The following is a 16442-nucleotide window of genomic DNA, read 5'->3' as shown; positions in this document are numbered from 1 at the left end:
AAAAGTTCTTATTTTTGTCAAATTGAGCCTGTTTGCTCTTTCGTTTTTTGACCGGCAAGCAGGGATCTGTTTGTCAGCGTCTTTCAACGCCCCTCAAAGGCAAGAATCGTTGACAGTTTCATTGAAGATTACTGAAGGCCGCCTCGGATGAGGACATGGGGCGGGGGAGGTTCCCTTATCAAGCTGTGCTCCAGCTGCGGAATAAGGAATGTGTTTGTGAAGGACAAATGCTCCGAGTGCCTGTACTGTCTCCATCCGGATCACAAGAAAGCAGATTGTGCGATCTGTCTTGGCTTCACCAAGCGCACTGTGAAGGATCGTCACAGTACGTTGGCAGCGTGGCTGAATGCCAAGGCCTCGTCCCTGTGTGACAAATAGGGGCATGCCTCACACAGGACCGGCCGGTCCGAGGAGCAGGCTTGTAAGTCCTTTGAGGGTGCTCTATCTGTGGGGGCCCTAGACGAGGCCAAGCACTGCAAGTCAGTTTCGTCGGGGTTGCCGTGCAGGGCGCGCTCATCTTCACCGTCTGCCTCCATCTCAAGTCATCGCTCCAGCTCTTCCTCGAAGAAGAAATTGGCTAACCCGGGGAAACTGCGGGAGAAGGCAGCGAAGACCAAGGTGCTTGGTCAGGTGTCCGATCTGCCCTTGAAGGCCCAGGTGGTCCAGGCAAAGTCATCCTTGACGATCGAACTGGTGGCGGCTGCCCTCTCGAAGGTGAAAGGGGCTGACCCAGTCCAGGAGACCCCGGCGGCGCCCAGAGCGGCCTTTCCCCCCAGGTGGGATGCTTTGGTCAAACCAGTGGAGAAAACGCTGTAGAAGAGAATGCAATCCCTGAGCCCGAAACCGACCCCTCACGATGCCAAAAAGTGGGGGTGTAGGCCTCTACCGTACCAGTGCACAGATATTTCTTTTTCGGACGAAGAGGACTTGGTGTCCATTCACACGGTCCAGGAGGACGTGAGGAACGATGACAACAACGGGGGAAACACTGAGGAGGATGATGACACTGGAAACTCTTAGGGAACGACGACAGCGGGAATGTTGACAAAGACGTGGGCACTGGGCCCAGCAAGCCTAACATCCACACCTCCCGGGGACGTATCGCTGGACATCCTTTGAACTTTCCACACGCTGGTGTCAGAGATCCAGAAGAGGATGCCGACGGCACCCACGGCCCCGGGCACCCGGTCCGCCACTGGCGAAGTAGAGAAAATGGCACCCTACGCCGCCTCATCAACTGCTGCACATGCCCTCCCCCCTAGGAATACAGGGATGGACACGGACGACGACGACGGCAGCAGAGTTTCCTCACCATCGAGGGCTTCTCCCCTGGACGAAGTGGGATCGTTCAACACCCTGGTCACCCACATGTCTGAGCTCTTCCAGCTGATGCCTGAAGAGACCAAGAAGGAAAGTTTCCTTTATCAACGCCAGGAGGCCAAGAGGAAGACCATTCCGGCGGTGCCTCTCCTTTACGACATTTGGGATGAAGGGCTGGTGCTGATGAGATACCCCGCCTCAGCCCCGGCGAAAAGAGACAGGCTGCAAAATAATTACTGGGTGCCAAAATCTGCACCCAAATGTCTGCGGTCACAGCCCTCACCAGACTCGGTGGCTCTCGGCTGCTGCGAGGAAGAAGTCTTTGAATCCTTCATGTTTAGCCTCCGTTCCCCTGGACAGCAAGGGGAAGAAGTTGGACACCGTGGGTAGAAAGGTGATCTACTCAGTGGCAACGCCGGTCAAAGCAGCGAATGCACCTGCGATCCTGGCCAGATAAGACAGGGAGCTTTGGTATAAGATGGCCCCGCTGCTGGAATTTCTCCCCGACGACAAACGTGTCGAGGCACTGGAGATCTCCAAGATGACGATATCGCAGGGTTCTGACAGATGGGAACGGTGTCTGCCTCCATCGTCATGGCTGGTTGAAAGCCACCAACTTTCGGCAGGAAGTGCAGACGAGGGTCCTGGACATGCTTTTCGACAGGGACAATCTCTTTGGGAAGGCCGTCGACAAATCGTTGCAAGCCATCAAGACCGACACAGAGATGGTCCGTGCCCTTGACATGCTTCAGCAGCATTGTCCTTCCTTTCGTGCCTCAGGAGGGGAATCCGGCAGGTCGGTGAAGGGTTTCGGCGGGGGATCATCCTTGTACCACCAGCCCCCTCCATTCTACGACCCATGAGATCTACAAGGGTCGTTCCAAGGCTTTCGGCTGTGGCTGCCGTCATCGCTCTCAGGGTGGCACGCAGGCCCCAATGCAAGATTGAACCGGCCAGGATGTCAGGCCCTCACTCATTGTCATGGCCACAGGCCCCAGAACACAAAAACCACACCATCTAGTGATGGGGGCAATGGGTCACTTGACTCACTTATGTCCCTTTGGGACCCATAAACACAGGGGCCCTGGCTGGACTCATATAGAGATGTGAACAGGAACACTTTATTTCAGTGCAGGAGGGCTTTTATTTTACAAGAACTTTCCAGGAGCTGAAAGCCTTTATTCTAGAGAATATCTTCATGTGCTGACTCATCAGGTGTGGCTCCCTAGGCCTGGTCATCAGGTGCTGACTCATCGGGTGTGGCAGGCAGGCTGAACCTGGTGGGCATGGATTCAGAAGCTCAGCTATATAAGCTGCTCCATTCTTAAGGCTGGTGCTTTGCGTTACTGTGCACTTGCGTGCAACGTGACGCCCACCGCCGCTTGGACCAGTTTACTTACCTTTGAAACCAGGCATTCTCCTGCATACTCACCTCCAGGAAACTGGTGCTTCATCGCTTCATCTGCAGACTTATCTCCTGACATCCAGTGATCTTGAACCCCGCGCCGCAGCACCGCACTCCGCATCCACGAACTCGGACCCTGTGAAGAAGAAGAAAGACAAGGTTAGAATATCCGTCCTAGGGCCGTGCCACATTTGAACCCTGCGTGCCCCTAGTTAACAACTTACCAGCTACTGTACTGCTGCAGCTTCGTTCCTCATTCCCTCCGGCTGCCGCCTCGAGCTCCGCAGCTTCTGTGGGGCTGGCAACATCACCTGCAAGGGAAGAAAGCAAAAGAGCAAACCTCAAAAGTGGAACGGACCGCAATACAAGACAACAAACTTTACAATACAACAAAAACAGACAAGGAAAGACAAAGGCAAACAGGAACACTACCCTGAAGTATAGTGGCTTAGTCGCAGCAAGACTGGACTACCACGTGCAAGGGATTAGTGAAGGAACTTGGTCCCGATCATACAAGGGCCCCAGCCAGAAGCAGCAGGAGGGAGTGCTCGCCAAAACTAATCAACAGGTGAGCTTTCCAGGTACAGCGCATCCCACGGGTACCACAGTTTGGGAGAACGGGTCTGGAAGGAGATCAGGCGTACAAGCTGGCATACTCAGGCCCCCTATTCTCCACGCAGGACCATTCCCGAGCAGCATCGCCTATTACCACCAGTCACCACATAAGCGCAGAGGGCGAAGTTGGACCCGAGCGACCTCACCCCCGGGAGGGCTGCAACAGTGCCCCAACGCCTCCAAAGAGACCAGGTGAACGTAACACTCGTGCACCCCGGTGGAAGGCTGGCTGGCGGGCTTCGTCAGCAAGTGGGAGAAATCTCCACCGACCGATGGGTGCTGGACGCTCTTGCCCACGGACACTCTAGAATTCTAGCAGACGTGTCCGCAGATACCACTGGTTGACCAGCAGGAACAGTACATCCCTCAGCTCCTGCAGGAAGTACGGGCCATGTTAAGAAAGGGAACGATAGATCTGGTTCCAAGGCGACTCCGGGGCTCTGGAGTCTACTACAGATACTTCTTTGTAAAAAAAGAAGACCGGGGGCTGGAGGCCCATTCTCGACCTGCAGCGTATCAACAAGTACCTCAAGTCCCAAAAATTCAGGATGGTCACGTTGCAGCACGTGCTCGGCCAACTGGAGGAAGGAGACTTCCTGATGTCGCTGGATCTGGAGGACGCATAATTCCACGTCTCCATTCAAGTGAAGCATCAGAAGTTCCTGCGCTTCGTCGTACATGGACAGCACTACCAATTCAAGGCTGTTCCCTTCGGACTGAAGTCGGTGCCCAGGGTGTTTACAAAGTGCCTTGCACCAGCGGGGGGGCATCTGCATCTACAAGGGATACTTGTGTACCTGTACCTTGACGACTGGCTCATCCGGGCCAAGCCAAGCAAAGTTGCCGTCGAACACACAGAAAGAACCGTCCGACTGCTGACAAGTCTGGGATTCTCCGTGAACTATCCAAAGTCCTGCTTGATTCCGTTGCAGAACACGCTGTTCCTGGGGACCAGGCTCAACACAGTCTTCTACCTGGCGGCAGCCTCAGAGGAGAGAATAGCGGCCATTCTGGACAAAGTGCAGCGGCTGTTGGCACTGAAGACCACCACGGTACGGACCATTAAGTCGCTACTTGGCATGATGTCATACATTTACCTGATCAGGCTCTGCAGGTTGTGAATGTGTTCCCTTCAGGAATTCCTGGACGCTCAGTGGATCCAAGTGTCTGGAAGCTTCACAGACAAGATTGTTCTCGACGAGGAATTCTGTCGAGCGATAAGGTGGTGGGGCATGCGCTCTAACATATCTGGGGTTACAGATTTCCAGAGCCCCTCATACCAGGAGACTATCACCACGGACGCTTCCCTGGAGGGCTGGGGAGTCCACACTGGACGTCTCCACGCCATAGTTCTGCGGCTACCGTACGCGAGTAATCTCTGCATCAATGTCCTCGAACTGTAAGCAGTGTTTTGGGCCCTCAAGTTGTTTCCCCAGTCCCTCAAGGGCAAGGTGGTGACGGTCTTCACTGACAATACCACCACAATGTTCTACATCAGTAAGCAGGGGGGCACCAGATCCCCAGCGCTCTCCAGAGATGCGCAGGACTTGTGGCACTGGGCCGTCATCCAGGGGATATTCCTCATTCCTTTTCACCTGGCGGGAGTCAAGAACACCATCGCCGACTCCCTCAGCAGGGAGCTGCGCTGTTGCCATGAGCGGGAGCTTTGGCAGGATCAAGTCGACAGCCTCTTCCTCAAGTGGGGCCGATCCCAGATCGATCGGTTTGCGACGACGACAAACTCCAAATGCCACAGATTCGCCAGCAGGTTCCACTAGCCGAAGAGCATGGGGGACGCGTTCTCCTTCCCATGGGAAGGCCTGTTCCTGTACGCATTTCCCCCGTTGCTGCTACTGCTGAGAGTCATCAATCAACTCAAACGGATGTTCCTCGTCGCCCCGGCATGGTCGAGGCCGTTTTGGTACCTGGACCTTCTCAGCCTGTCGTTATCACCTCCAGCCAAGCTGTCAGTGGTCGTGGGTCTGCTCGCCAGAGAAGGAGGCGCAATCCTACACCACGACCCAGGATCGCTGAACCTGAAGGCCTGGCTCCTGCAGCCTTACAGTTCGGTGAGTACGAGCTGCTGGCGGACTGCAGGGAGGTTCTTGCCAGGGTCAGAGAGTCGTTGACTTTTACAGGCACAAGTGGAAAGGTTTTGCGATGTGGTGCCGTATGCAGAAGATCAATCCTCTGAGGGTCATGGCCCGCAGATTCTTCGTACTTGTCCTTGGCAAAGGTGGAACTGGCGCACACCTCTATCAAGGTGCATCTGGCGGCTATTTCCTGCTACAACAGATCTCCGGGACAGTCCTCTCTTTTGGTCCCACCGTCTCATCAAGGAGTTCCTCAAAGGACTATTTCGATCGTTCCACCTGTGAAGGCTCCTGCCCAGACATGGGAACTCAACAAGGTACTGACAGGGCTCATGGGGGGGGCCCTTCGAGCCTATGCATCAGGCCCCTCAAGTTCCTATTGTGGAAAGCAGCTTTCCTTGTGGCCATCACCTCTGCCAGGAGAGTAGGTGAGATCCTGGCTTTTTCCTGCAAAAAGCCTTATCTGCCTTTTCACGACACAAGGGTGGTGCTGAATACGCACCCCTCCTTCATGCCGAAGGTTCCGTCGGAATCCACCTCAACGAGCCTTTGGTGTTGCCTGTGTTCTTTACGAAAACCTTTGTCGCCGGCTAAAAGGACTTTACACTCACTGGATGTGGCTCGTGCTCTGAAGTTCTATGTGGCATGCACAAAGAGTTTCCAGAAGACGTCTCAACTTCTCGTGAATTTTGGTCCTGTAAACCATTGGAAGGCCTTGTCCAATTCTTCCATCTCCAGGTCTCTCTCCGGCTGTATCACTCGATCTCACCAGTTGGCAAACTGACCACTGCCTGGTCGTCCGAGAGCCCATTCCACCAGAGCGATCGCTGCGATGACAGCGTTCCTGTCTGGTGTGCACCTGCTGGACATCTGCAGGCCTCCTACGTGGAGGCTCACGCACACCTTTACGAGATTCTACTGCGTCTACAGGGATTCCAGGGAGGAGTCCAGGGTCGACCAAGCAGAGCTACGCAACCAGTACGCTTGAAGGTGAGCCTGTTCCGGAGGTAAGAGTAATTGGTTCAGTTGAGCCTGTCTTTCTCCTATAAACCAATCACTGAGCTCTGGGCCATACTGCCCCCAGCCAAAGACTGTCCCCCATGCTGGAGAAGGAACAATTTACTTACCTGTAACTATTGTTCTCCAGCATGGGTTTGGCATTGATTCACATGCAAACCCTCCTTCCGACCCATCTGCGGCTCTTCTTGGTCATACTTCCACTGTACGTGCTACCAAATCTGAAGATGGCTGCCAGAGGAGGGGCTTAGGAGAGGGCAGTCATTGGCTGGGGGCAGTATGACCCAGAGCTCAGTGATTTGTTTATAGGAGAAAGACAGTTTGTAAGTGAAATTGTTTTTTCTTTTACTGAGGATTCCCGGCCTGACGATGGGGAGTATTCATGAGCATGTCAATCCATGCTGGAGAACAATAGTTACAGGTAAGTAACTTGTTCCACATCAGGTTATGGATAGTGTTACAGTCCTGTCCTTGTCGACATCCGTTTTCGGTCTTTGAAAAAAAGATGCAATACTTCGCCATTATCACTCGATGTTGGACTATATGCATATACTGTGAGTTCTTAAATCACCCTCAGAAAAACCTATATGAGGACCCGAGTGAACATTTTATGGACGGCCCACTATCAGTTATTAAGGGCTTTGCTGAGAGATGCGATAACATCTTGGCCACTTGTAACTTGACTAAGACAGATTGGAAATCCAATCCCATCATGGTTAAAAAAAAGTTTTAAAATGTCGATTGGTGTAACACGATAAAACATTTCATGGATATGTTAGCTTGAGACATTTGGCACAGGAACAAAAGTCCCTGGGAGAAGCAGCATTTTATCTCAAGATTTTTCCCTGTCCTAAGGTTAGGTACGATTTCCTCTGGTTAGATGGAATCTGTATCTAACAGGGGAGATTACATTAAGATGTAAAATGATTAAAGAGGAGGAGACAAGGAGTACATTTTGTAACAATGAAGTATTGGAGACTGTGAAGCACCTTCTCTTGTTTTGCCCCTCCTTGAAGTCCTTGCGAATATTGAAATTTAAAAAATTGCTGCTAGAAGGTTACTCTATAGATTGTGAAACATTCTGGTCGAAATGTCTCTGCGGACATCCTACATCAATTGCCATTGCAGATGTACAGTTTTAAATAGTTTGCACTTAGAGCAAAGGGAAATACATCTTGGGCAAATTTGATGGTCAATAATGTCTTCTTTTTTGAAAATTGTTTGTTTTTTACTATCGCCAGGGAGAGAAGGTTTTAACGTTGGTATGAAATAATAAAAAATGTTAGTATTGATTTTAAGTTTAGCGATTTTTGCCAATTTAGTCTTATGGACGCAGGAATGTTTTTTAGGTGGGAGGCTGGTCTGTATACTAGTTTTAAATGTTTGAACTTTCTATGTATTTTATCTATTTGATCCCCTTTGGACTTGGAAGATTGGTATTGGGTTCTGTGAATTTTGTACATTTTGTCCTTTCATGTGGTTGTGATGCAATGTGTTTTCTTTCTTGAGTTACCTTTTTTCATTTCTTTGATGACATCTTATTACTATGTTTTAATTTTAGATTGTATGTATTGTTAAGGTTGACTTTGATGATTTAACCAATAAACAATTAAAGAAAAAAAACATAGATGTTATTTTCGTAGAAAATGGACATTGGCCATCCTAAACAAGATACTTAATGATACATCAGTGTTAACTTTCCTTTTCTCTCTTTTACTGAGAGTTGTTTGTACTGAATGAGTGTTTCCAAAAGTCATGAGTGTAATTTATTGTGTTGACTCTCTTTATTGTTACACATATTTGGATTAACTGTTTCTCTGCTACATCAAATCAGAGCGTGTTTGACCATGCTCCTGACCAGTTAGGTAGATGTCATTATAATGTCCATCTGCAATAAGCTTTTCCGATTTTGCAAAAGGATGCATTATTGTTCTCTTTTAATTTTGTGCTTTATGTTTTAGGAGGAAGAAATGTTTCGGCCAAATATGTTTTTTCTTCTTTTGCTACCCCCTATTATCTTCGAGTCTGGATATTCATTACACAAGGTAAGAACATTACTTTTTTATCTGTGTTACAGGAATGTTACTATAGGAATGGTTAACTCCTGGTTTAGCATTGTGGTACAAGCTTAGTGTAGGTAAAGAAATGATTGTAACAGATCTACCTTGAGGAATGAGTGGCTTGACAATATTTTGTATGTCAAGGTGAATTTAAAAGATGCTCACTAATGCCAGTGAGTAGTATGTTTTTACACATATCCGCCGAGAACTGGTGAGAGTTGTCTTTGATCTTTAATATTTCAGATTCCCAATCCTTAAGCATATCCCTGACATAGGGAAAGGAAACCTTTGTATATGCTCCAAAAAGTTGTCATAATTCTTTTGGGATTGGTACAAACCGTGAAATATCCCCGTTACTAGCTAGAAAATTTCACAGCGTCAATGATTTGGTGGTTTTTAGAAAAAAGGAAAACTTTTTCTTTTTTAGTTCTGTTGTTATCCCACTCTTCTCTTTTTCTTTAGTTATAATTTGCTGATCACACACTTAGAATCCTGCCTCCTCTGTTTCAAATCACATTGCATGTCGAAACTCTAGCAAGGTTCACTCTTAAAATTAATTCATCCACTTGTAATTTCCCCAAAGCAGTTCCCTTACAAGTATGTAATTTTGAAATCAGGGTGTTTTGTTACACTTCCAGTAATGAAAGATCTGTAGAGGTGAATCTACTCAGTGTGTTATTTCCCTATCAAATCTTCAGAAGTTCTGCGAGTCATGTATAGATTTCTCTCTACGGTTTGGAACAGCCAACTCTCTATTTTAAAACCATGCATGCTTCCAGCCTTCTTTTGAATCAGAGTGCCTTTTCTGGAAACCAACTATATGTTGCCAAAGAAAACTAGATGTGCCCAAAAATACATATCCATTGTTGCCAAAGACCTCCATTGTTTGAGGATTGTTTTGGTTTGTGTGACACCCGAATCTGCATGATGATCAGTTGAATGGATGAGAACCTTCCATTTCTGAGGGCACAACTCAAAGATACATTCTCACAAGTTAAGTATATATTCTTTTGCCTTGTAACCCTAGTCTGTGTATTTGTTGCTGTCAAATCTAGGCAGGCTGGGTTTTCCCATCAACAAATGTGAAACGATAATGGACTGTGATGGCTCACTGATACACCATGGCAGAGGTGTATGGCAGAGGTGCATATTTAATAACTGTTTTCTCCCATTACAAGGCAATACGATGTATCCGATAGTCCAGCAGGCAAAGATGAGAAAATAAGGTGATAGGAGAAGGTCTGGAATTCTAAAGAAGCTGAAGACCCAATGTGCAGTCCAAGCCCCTTTGTGCCAGGTGTTGTTCACCTTACTGAGGAGGTCCATGTAATGATGGAGACCTAACTTAGAGAGACCAGAGACGATGCGGGTTGGAGCTAATGCAAGGCAGACATGCTAAGCCTTCCATAGCCCAGCGTGCAGAGCACGAAGTGGCATAGTAACACCAAATGCATTAGAGTTGTGGAGTCACCAACCGGCAATGGAGTAGAAAAGTCAATGCAGACGAAGCATGTGCGGAAGGAAAGGTCAAGTAGGGACAAGGGATGATTTGGACCGCTGAAAGGAGGAAGACAGTCAATCCATTGACAGAGAGAATGAAATTCGGGAAGGAGATGTATTCCACATTGAAGAGGTGGCTGGTGGAGACAATTGAGAAGTGTAGAAGGGAGAACCAGGCTGGTAGCTAGAAATTAACTTTTTGTGCCACAAACCAATCATGAAATGGCTGAGAGGGAAAAGCGCATCAAGCCAAAAGTTCAAAAACGTTGTCTTAAAGACACACTGGAACCGGGAGTGAAATGTCCCAATTGTGCACCTTTAAAGGTGAGCAGTTGGGAAAAGCGTTAAATCTTGGAACCGGCAACAAACTTCCCTAATTGTATATAAGTTACATACGACTAAGATATGCTTGAACCAGGAGAGAAGGTACACAAACAGGTTAGTGATATTGTTTGATAGATAAACGATGCAGGCTGGAACTCATGCTACAACAGGGAACTGGGACAGATATTTTCCCCATTTTAGGATAAAGTTCCCTAATTGAATGAATGTGTAGAAAAACGTCCTTGAGGGCTTACTGTTGCTAAATAATAGGACAATTGCCAACTTTTCTTCAAGAGACTTGTGCTTGCTGCAGTTCTGAGTGAATGTTTTGAAATTGTGAAGTTGTGTTCATGAGATTGATGCATTCTGGAACTTTGAATGAAAATTCCTTGTATTGTCAATTTTGTTAAAGTCCTGGTCATCTCTCACCAAAATGGCGGCAACCCCTTACTCACAGAATCTCAGATATCAAATTGGCCCATTTGAGAGCCGTTGAGCACGTAACAGCGTACCTTATCACAGGTGTAAGAACATTTGACTACATCACCCCCATCATCTAGCAAACGGCTCTGCAACATGTGGCTCTCCAGATGTTTTTGACTAAAACTCCCATGATTATTCATTGACTATGCTGCCTGGGGCTGATGGGAGTTGTAGTTCAAAACATTTGGAGAGAAAGGTTGCAGACCCCTGCTATAGGAATTCTTTGGATAGCCTATCAAGCATGCAGCTTGTTCAAGACCAACTGCATCACCTACAAACAGGCACAACCAAAATACCACTCTGCCAGGCCAAAAAACTCATCTCCAGATGCCATTCAACCACCTGATGCCAGACAACGACAGACAAGGAACAAAGAATTGCAAGAGGGAAAAAATATGTAAAATGCCTTGTCCTGCTATTCACCCTGTTTCTGGATCAAGCTACTAGCTCTTATCAGAGTGGCTCCATGCTCCTACACTTCAGGAAGGACCTGATGACCAAAATGTTCAAAGAACATCCCCCAATCCCTGTTGGCTCCATTCAACCCTTCTAGTGGATTTCTTCCTGCCATGGATTCCTCCCTGCCATGGATTCCTCATCTATGATATCCCAGCGCAGCTGTTCTTCAGATCTTTTCCATCGCCATGGGGTGCAGCGTGGCTGCCTAATGCCTCTACATGCCCGCAACAGACATGACATTGTGGCCAGTATATATTGAGGCACTGTGACCCATGACCTGAGTTCCTTTTATCCTTGCCCTCTGTTCACTGATTGGAACACATTCGCTAAGACACATTTTTCTCTACACCATGCCAGCTCTCCTGAAGGCCTCAGGAATATAACCATGTGTGGATTGCAGCCAGCAGATGTCGGTTTCAGATCTGATCTGCACCGGATCAGTCTCTACTGCTTGGGTGAGGGTCAAGACATCCAAGATTGCGGGTCGTGCCATCCGTGCATTCAACGTGCCTCCAGAAAAGGCCGGCGAAGTTCTTCACTTTCATCCACAAGGTGAAAAGTGTGGATCTACAGTCTCGTTTTAGCGGCGCAGAGCGTCATTCCAAAGATCAACTGGCACCACGCAAAGAGGAGGAAAAGAGAGACAAGAAGAAGAAACGCTGGAAAAGGCTCTACTCACCAAATTGGTTCTTCCCACCATCATTCTTCATCCTCTGAGAAGAACATCCACCACTCCAGGGATTCTCTGGAACAGCCAGCACAGGCTTATTTTCCTACTTAATCCTCCACGAAGGAGAAATTGGAATTCTCCAGCATGGGGTCTGGCATGGATTCACATGCTCATGAATATTCCCCGTCCCCAGGCTGGGAATCCGCACTAAAAAGAAAACAGTTTCACTTTCACTTTTAAAACTGTATTTCTCCTCTAAACCAATCACTGTCCTCTGGGTCATACTGTCCCCATCCAATGACAGTCCTCTCCCTAAGCCCCGCCTTTGGCAGCCATCTTCAGATTTGTACCACACCCTTCAGTGTTGAGTCCTCAAGTTTTACACAGAAAAGTTCTATTTTTGTTCCATTTGAGCTTGTTTGCTCCTATCTGCATCGGCCGCCAACAGGGCTCTGTTGTTGGTGAAGTTGTGCGCCCATTAAGGGCTGTTTTTCCTCTGGAAGACCAACTTGGGCCTACTTTCTACCCTCCGACCATGACGGAGGAGAAAAAGGAGGGAAGGACCCTCTTCATAACCTGCACCCAATACGGGCTAAGGAACGTTTTCGTGGAGGATAAGCATCAAAGGTGTCTGTACTGCCTGCACGTGGACCACAACAAGGATGGGTGCGAGGTGTGCCTGAGTTTTGAGGTGTGCATGGGTTTCTTGAAGAAAACAAAGAAAAGACCGGTATAGCAGGCTGACGGCATGGCTCAAAACGAGCATGGCCCCCAACCCCTCTTCCGGGTAGGGTCATGCCTCACCCACGACACGCCGGTGCGAAGAGTGGCCTTCCTCCAAGAGGAGGTCGAAGTCCTTAGAGGACACCCCATCCGTGCGTGTCCAAGACAAGGCCAAGAACGGCGAGGCTGATTCTGCCGGTTTTGCCGCTGATGCGGGTCCCAGGTGGGATAGACCACGATCGCCTTTGTCGTCCACCACCTCAGCCAGCCTGCCAATGGGTTCCTCCTCAAAGAGGAAGTCCCGCCAACCCAGCCAAGTTATGGGAAATTCAGAGAAACAAAGGCTGGAGGAAGAGAAGAAGACCTCACAGTAGGCTCACCCAACGCAGCAAAGACCCAGTCTACTGCTTTGTCGACATCCTCTGCGATGACCGCTGTGGCCGGAGGTACTGACCCAGTGAGGGTCGTCCCTACAGCGCCAAGAGTGTCCCTGCCCCCCATGCGTGACACGGATGCCGAGGCACCCCTGGGGGGGCGAAAGGCACTGGTTAGTATCCCGGTACAGAGCCCTCAGGAGGGAAAAAAGGGGGGGTGCCAGGAGTCCCCAAAGCAGCCCTCCAAGGTTCCATATAATCATCCAATGGACATCCACTCCACGGACGACTAAGTGTCCATCCATACAGTCCACGAGGAGGAAGGTGGCACAGGGCTTAGCACTCCATCATTCACTCCCCAGCAGAAGGGCATATCCATGGACATCCTGTCAACTCTCCACACCCTAGTGGCCAAGATCCAGCAAAGGAGTCCTCCAACACCAGCACCTGTTGTACCGCAGGCCCCTGACCAGCCTCCACGTAAGAAGATGCCACGCATCAGCCTCCTCCACCATGTCAGGACCCGACTCCACTAGTGGTTCCGGATACACACACGGACACGGACACTGGTACGGACACAGGAACCAAAGAAGATGAGGACTTTGTCCCGGCGGACATTGAATCACTGCACCTGGAGTCCCCTAATACAGGCTCTCCACTAGACGAGGTGTGATAATTCCACTCGATGATCTCCAGTGCCTCCAAGCTGTTCCAACTGGTGCCTGAGGAAAACAAAAAGGCGGAAGACGATCATGTCAGTACCCATTTTGGACGACATTTGGGAAGGCCTGGCCCTCATGAAAAACCCATGCACGGCTCTGCCCAAACGAGACAGGTGGGAGAAGAAATACAGGGTGCCGGACTGCGCACCCAAGTGCTTAAGGTCACCGGACTTGGTTGTGTCGGCTGCCACAAGAAAACATTCAGCCAACCCGGCCTCCTCATCATTGGTCCGCCCGGACAACAAGGGGAAGAAGATGGACGCCATGGGGAAGATAATCATCTACACAGGGGCATCCACGATCAAAGTGGCTAATGCTCTGGCCATCTTGTCCCGATCCAACAGGGAGCTTTGGTGCAAGCTGGGCCCTATCCTGGAATTCCTTCCTGATGACAAGAAAACCGAGGCTCTCGCCCTCTTCCAGAAAGGGGAGGTGGTGCCGAACCATGCCATTAAAGTGGCATTGGACAGTGGCATTGGACATCGCCGACACAGGCTTCCGACAGATGGGAAACAATGCTTGCCTTCGTCGGCAGGGATGGTTGAAGGCCACTAACTTAAGCCAGGACATTCATGCAAAGGTGCTGGACATGTCTTTTGACAGTGCAAAACCTGTTCGGGAAGGCGGTCGACGAATCCCTTCAAGCCATAAAGATCGACACGTAGATGGCACATTCTCTTGGCCTTCTGCAGCAGCATTGCTCGTTGTCTTTTTGCTCCTCCAGGGCAAAGTCGAGCAGATCATCCAAGGGATACTCCAAATCGTACAGGCAACCTCCCCGATCCTCTGCGCAGGAAGCATACAGGGGTCGCCACCAGGCCTATGGTAGCGGAGATCAGCGTCGCTGTCGCCCATAGGGCAGGGCTCCGGCATCCATGCAAACCTGCACTGGCCAAGATGTTGGGTCCCCACTCGTGCACCCCAGTGGGAGGCCGGCTAATGAGGTTCGTAAACACGTGGAAGAGGATCACACAAAGATGGGTGCTGGATGCTCTCGCTCAGGGACACACCTTTGATTTCCAATGCAGGTGCCCTCGTATTCCCCTGATTCGCCGTCATGAGCAGCACGTCCCTCAACTCCTAGAAGAAAGATGAGCTATGTTACAGAAAGGGGCGATAGAGCTCGTTCCCCAAAGGCTCCGGGGCTCCGGAGTCTATTGCAGATACTTTCTGGTCAGAATGAAGACAGGGTGTTGGAGACCCATCCTGAACCTATGCCGTCTGAACAAATTCAGGATGGTCACTTTGCAATACATGCTCAGCCAACTGGAGGAAGGGGATTTCTTGACGTCGTTGGACCTAGAAGATGCATACTTCCACTTCCCCATCCTCAGGAAACATTGGAAGTTCCTACGGTTCGTGGTACAAGGCCAACAATACCAGTTAAAAGGCCCTACCATTCGGCTTAGTCGGCCCCAATGGTGTTCACAAAATGCCTGGCCCCGGTGGTGGCCCACCTGCATCTGCAGGGCATACATGTGTATCCGTGCTTGGACGATTGGCTGGTACACGTCCGCTCCTGGGTGCTGGCTGACGAGCATATGAAGGAGACCGTCTGACTGCTGATGGAGCTGGGCTTCTCCAAAAACTATCCGAAGTCCTGATTAACGCCATCGCAGAATGAGCTGTTCCTTGGCACCTGACTCAACACAGTGGCTTGCCTGGCATTCCCCTCGGAGGAGAGGCTAGCGGCCATTCAAGTGAAGGTACAGCGACAGTTGTCGGCGAATACGGCCACGGTTCGGGCCATCAAGTCATTGCTGGGCATGATGTCATCCTGCATCAACCTTGTCCGTATCTGCAGGTTGCAAGTGCGACCCCTACAAGAATTCTTGGATGCACGTTGGATACAAGTGTCAGTGAGTTTTGCGGACAAGATCCCCCTCAACTAGGAATTTCCGGCGTGCAGTAGATTGGTGAGGCGTACGCGCCCTCCTCGCCCAGGGGACGGGATTTCAAACCCGTCCATCCCAGGAGACGGTCACCACGGACGCCTCTCTGGAAGGTTGGGGAGCTCATACTGGACGACTAGATGCCAGAGATCTGTGGCTTCCTGTGGAGAAGGATCTGCACATGAACATCCTGGAGCTACGGGCAGTGTTCTGGGCCCTCAAATCTTTCCTACCGTCTCCGAGAGGCAAGGTAGTGGGGATCTTCACGGACAACAACACCACCACCATGTTTTACATCAGGAAGCAAGGGGGCACCCGATCCCCAGCCCTCTCCAAGGAAGCTTAGGGTTTATTGCATTGGCATGTCCCGTTCCACCTGGCAGGCGACAAGAACACCATCGCCGACTCCTCAGCAGCGAACTGCGCTCCTGCCACGAGTGGGAACTTCGTCGGGATCAGGTGGACTGTCTGTTCATCAAATGGGGCAGACCTCCGATCGACCTTTTTGCCATGGCCATACTCAAAATGCCAGAAGTTTGCCAGCAGATTCCACCAACCGAGGAGCATGGGGGACACGTTTGCCTTCCTGTGGGAAGGTCTGTTTCTGTATGCTTTTCCCCTGTTTCCTCACCTGCTACGTGTGATCAATACACTTGGACACTGTCGGTGCAAGAAGATACTCATTTCCCCAGTGTGGCCAAGGCAGTTTTGGTATCTGGACCTACTCAGCCTGTCAGTGACTCCTCCAGTCAAGTTGCCGGTACTTCTGGACCTGCTAGGATCTC

At 49.9% G+C, this 16442-nt stretch overlaps 1 protein-coding gene across 1 annotated transcript in view; it reads left to right on the top strand.

The window, feature by feature from the left end:
* The window catches only part of SLC9A8 (solute carrier family 9 member A8), a 1353696-nt gene that overhangs the window by 294098 nt on the left and 1043156 nt on the right, over nt 1–16442 (top strand). The window contains exon 6 of the mRNA XM_069651262.1: nt 8412–8495. Within this exon, the coding sequence (XP_069507363.1) occupies nt 8412–8495 (84 nt within the window). The remainder of the gene's footprint in view (nt 1–8411; nt 8496–16442) is intronic.

The sequence above is a fragment of the Ambystoma mexicanum genome, chromosome 3p (genome assembly GCF_040938575.1).
Source record: "Ambystoma mexicanum isolate Mex_15411 chromosome 3p, UKY_AmexF1_1, whole genome shotgun sequence".
In the NCBI taxonomy this organism is placed as follows: Eukaryota; Metazoa; Chordata; class Amphibia; order Caudata; family Ambystomatidae; genus Ambystoma; species Ambystoma mexicanum.
Note: the sequence above shows the minus strand (reverse complement) of the source record. Positions and strands in the feature narration are given on the sequence as shown.